Genomic DNA, 2,832 nt, shown 5'->3' on the forward strand with positions numbered 1-2,832 from the left:
GATTATACTAAAGGAATATCCAGACCAGGAAGATTATACCAAAGGAACATCCAGACCAGGAAGATTATACCAAAGGAACATCCAGACCAGGAAGATTATACTAAAGGAACATCCAGACCAGGAAGATTATACTAAAGGGACATCCAGACCAGGAAGATTATACTAAAGGAACATCAAGACCAGGAAGATTATACCAAAGGAACATCCAGACCAGGAAGATTATACTAAAGGAACATCCAGACCAGGAAGATTATACTAAAGGAACATCAAGACCAGGAAGATTATACTAAAGGGACATCCAGACCAGGAAGATTATACTAAAGGGACATCCAGACCAGGAAGATTATACTAAAGGAACATCCAGACCAGGAAGATTATACCAAAGGGACATCCAGACAAGGAAGATTATACTAAAGGAACATCCAAACCAGGAAGATTATACCAAAGGAACATCAAGGACAAGAAGGTTATACCAAAGTAACACCAAGACCAGGAAGATTATACCAAAGTAAAATCAAGACCAGGAAGATTATACTAAAGGAACATCCAAACCAGGAAGATTATACCAAAGTAACACCAAGACCAGAAAGTTTATACCAAAGGAACATCCAAATCAGGAAGATTATACCAAAGGAACATCAAGGACAAGAAGGTTATACCAAAGGAACATTCAGACCAGGAAGATTATACCAAAGTAAAATCAAGACCAGGAAGATTATACCAAAGGAACATCAAGTCAAGGAAGATTATACCAAAGGAACATCCAGACCAGGAAGTTTATACCAAAGTAACACCAAGACCAGGAAGATTATACTAAAGGAACATCCAGACCAGGAAGTTTATACCAAAGTAACACCAAGACCAGGAAGATTATACCAAAGGAACATCCAGATTGTGCTTTGACGCTTAAGTTCAGCAATTTCTTCACATGAAGATGTCTATAATATAAAGGGGCAAGGTCTGAAATTCATGGAGCATTAGGAGCCCACAACAAGGACGCGTTGACAGGACACAAGTTCCTTCACCGTATAATCTTCCTTTCCAGTCTTGACCTGAGTGGTTCTGATATGGAGATCTGTCTTGCTATGGTTATACTTGAGGGCTTTGTTGACTTGTCCTCCATCATCTTCATTATAGTTTCCCTTTCTCTTGACAGTTTCCAGAAGAAAAGTCTTTCTCCACTGAGCCGGATCTTGATATCTCTGAACGTTTCCAATGGGTTCCTCACCATCTTCACGGCATTGTACTTATTCACCAGCTTACTGTCCCCTTCCATGTACAATGTCCAGTCCCTCTCCTACTTCTTCTCCTTCATGGCCCTGAGTAGCATCACGTCCAGCTCTTGGCTCACTGCCGCACTTTGCTTTTTCTACTTTATTAAGATCGGTCCATCTCCACCGGGATTTCTAATGAACGTTAAGAATAGAATTGATGCTTTTACCTGGAGGCTAATATTACTGGTGGAAGTCGTAGCTGTCGGTGGAAGTTTCCTATTATTACTGCTATTACTCAAAAACCCTGATGAAAAAAACTCAACTATGAAAACTGATCAACCAGTAGAAGAAATTAGAAGTCAGAACCTGAAAGTCTCAAGTATCATCATGATGCTCAACGGCCTTACCTTCATCATCATCATAGGGACGACGGTTGCCAGCGCCTGCTTCCTCAGACTCTATGACTGCCGGATGAAGAAGACCAATGGGACTTTAGTCAACACCAACGTGAAGGACTATCGAAGCGCGGTCCAGGCAATGACGGGTCTCCTGTTCTTCTATCTATTCGCTATTCTTATCGTAGTTATTAGCACTCTGGACATTTTTGCAGTGGGTAGTGGAGGGTTCTGGATGTGCTCATTGTTACTGCTCTCGTTTCCCGCAGACCAGTCGGCTTTTATTATCTACAGTCACCCAAAACTGAAGCACAACTTGAGAGAGATTTTCATATCACTTACATGTAGAAATGGTGGAGGGTAACTCCTTCTCGTAATGTCCTTTCATGCCATGAGCTATAAGTTTGATAGATTATTGCTTCAGTAGATCCTGAAGACCACGGTCTTGTATCAGCGCCACTTGCTCGCTACAAGCTACTGCACTCCAAAAATATAAAATATTAATTTATCCAAAAGTCTAAAGCCTTGTGTCGGCTACTGGATGACCCCAAAGCCATCCTGTCCATGAAGTTCATGCTACACAGATGGTAAAATAACTATTGAACACATTTTCAATTTATAAATAGAAATATTTTTTGGTCGTGCTGACGTCATGAAAATCCCACCAGATGCCTGTAATGTCCCATCCAATCTACACGGGCAAAGAAATCTCCCCACAGATGTCCAATAAAGATGAGTAAGAGAAGTGACATAGAGAAAAAGTGTTGAACACTGAAAAATATCACATGGAAAGTCGGGACACCAGCTGCAATCTATCAGTAATAAGAAAGCAAATCTGACACTTAGTGATAAATAATATCAGCTGCTTCCACTGATGGTCTAGAAGAAAGTGTCTCATTATGAATCATCTCATGATGGGTGACACCCGGGAGCCTTCTCAAGACATTCACAGTCTTATAGTCACAAAACCTGCTGATGGCATTGGTTACAGGAGAATTTCCTGTTTCACAGGAAGGATTTGACTGGATGGATTGTTGATTGGATGGGTTGCTGATTGGATGGGTTGTTGATTGGGTGGGTTGTGGATTGGATGGGTTGTTGATTGGATGGGTTGTTGATTGATGGGTTGTTGATCGGATGGGTTGTGGATTGATGGGTTGTTGACTGGATGGATTGTTGATTGGATGGATTGTTGATTGGATGGGTTGTTGATTGGATGGGTT

At 41.2% G+C, this 2,832-nt stretch overlaps 1 protein-coding gene across 1 annotated transcript; it reads left to right on the forward strand.

The window, feature by feature from the left end:
- Window positions 1–1,067: 1,067 nt before the first annotated feature.
- LOC140075664 (taste receptor type 2 member 39-like) lies at window positions 1,068–1,973 on the forward strand. Its single transcript, XM_072121816.1, has one exon. It carries the CDS (start codon window positions 1,068–1,070, stop codon window positions 1,971–1,973), a length of 906 nt encoding a protein of 301 aa, XP_071977917.1.
- The last annotated feature ends 859 nt before the right edge of the window (window positions 1,974–2,832 follow it).

This window comes from Engystomops pustulosus, chromosome 8, assembly GCF_040894005.1.
Source record: "Engystomops pustulosus chromosome 8, aEngPut4.maternal, whole genome shotgun sequence".
Taxonomy (NCBI): domain Eukaryota; kingdom Metazoa; phylum Chordata; class Amphibia; order Anura; family Leptodactylidae; genus Engystomops; species Engystomops pustulosus.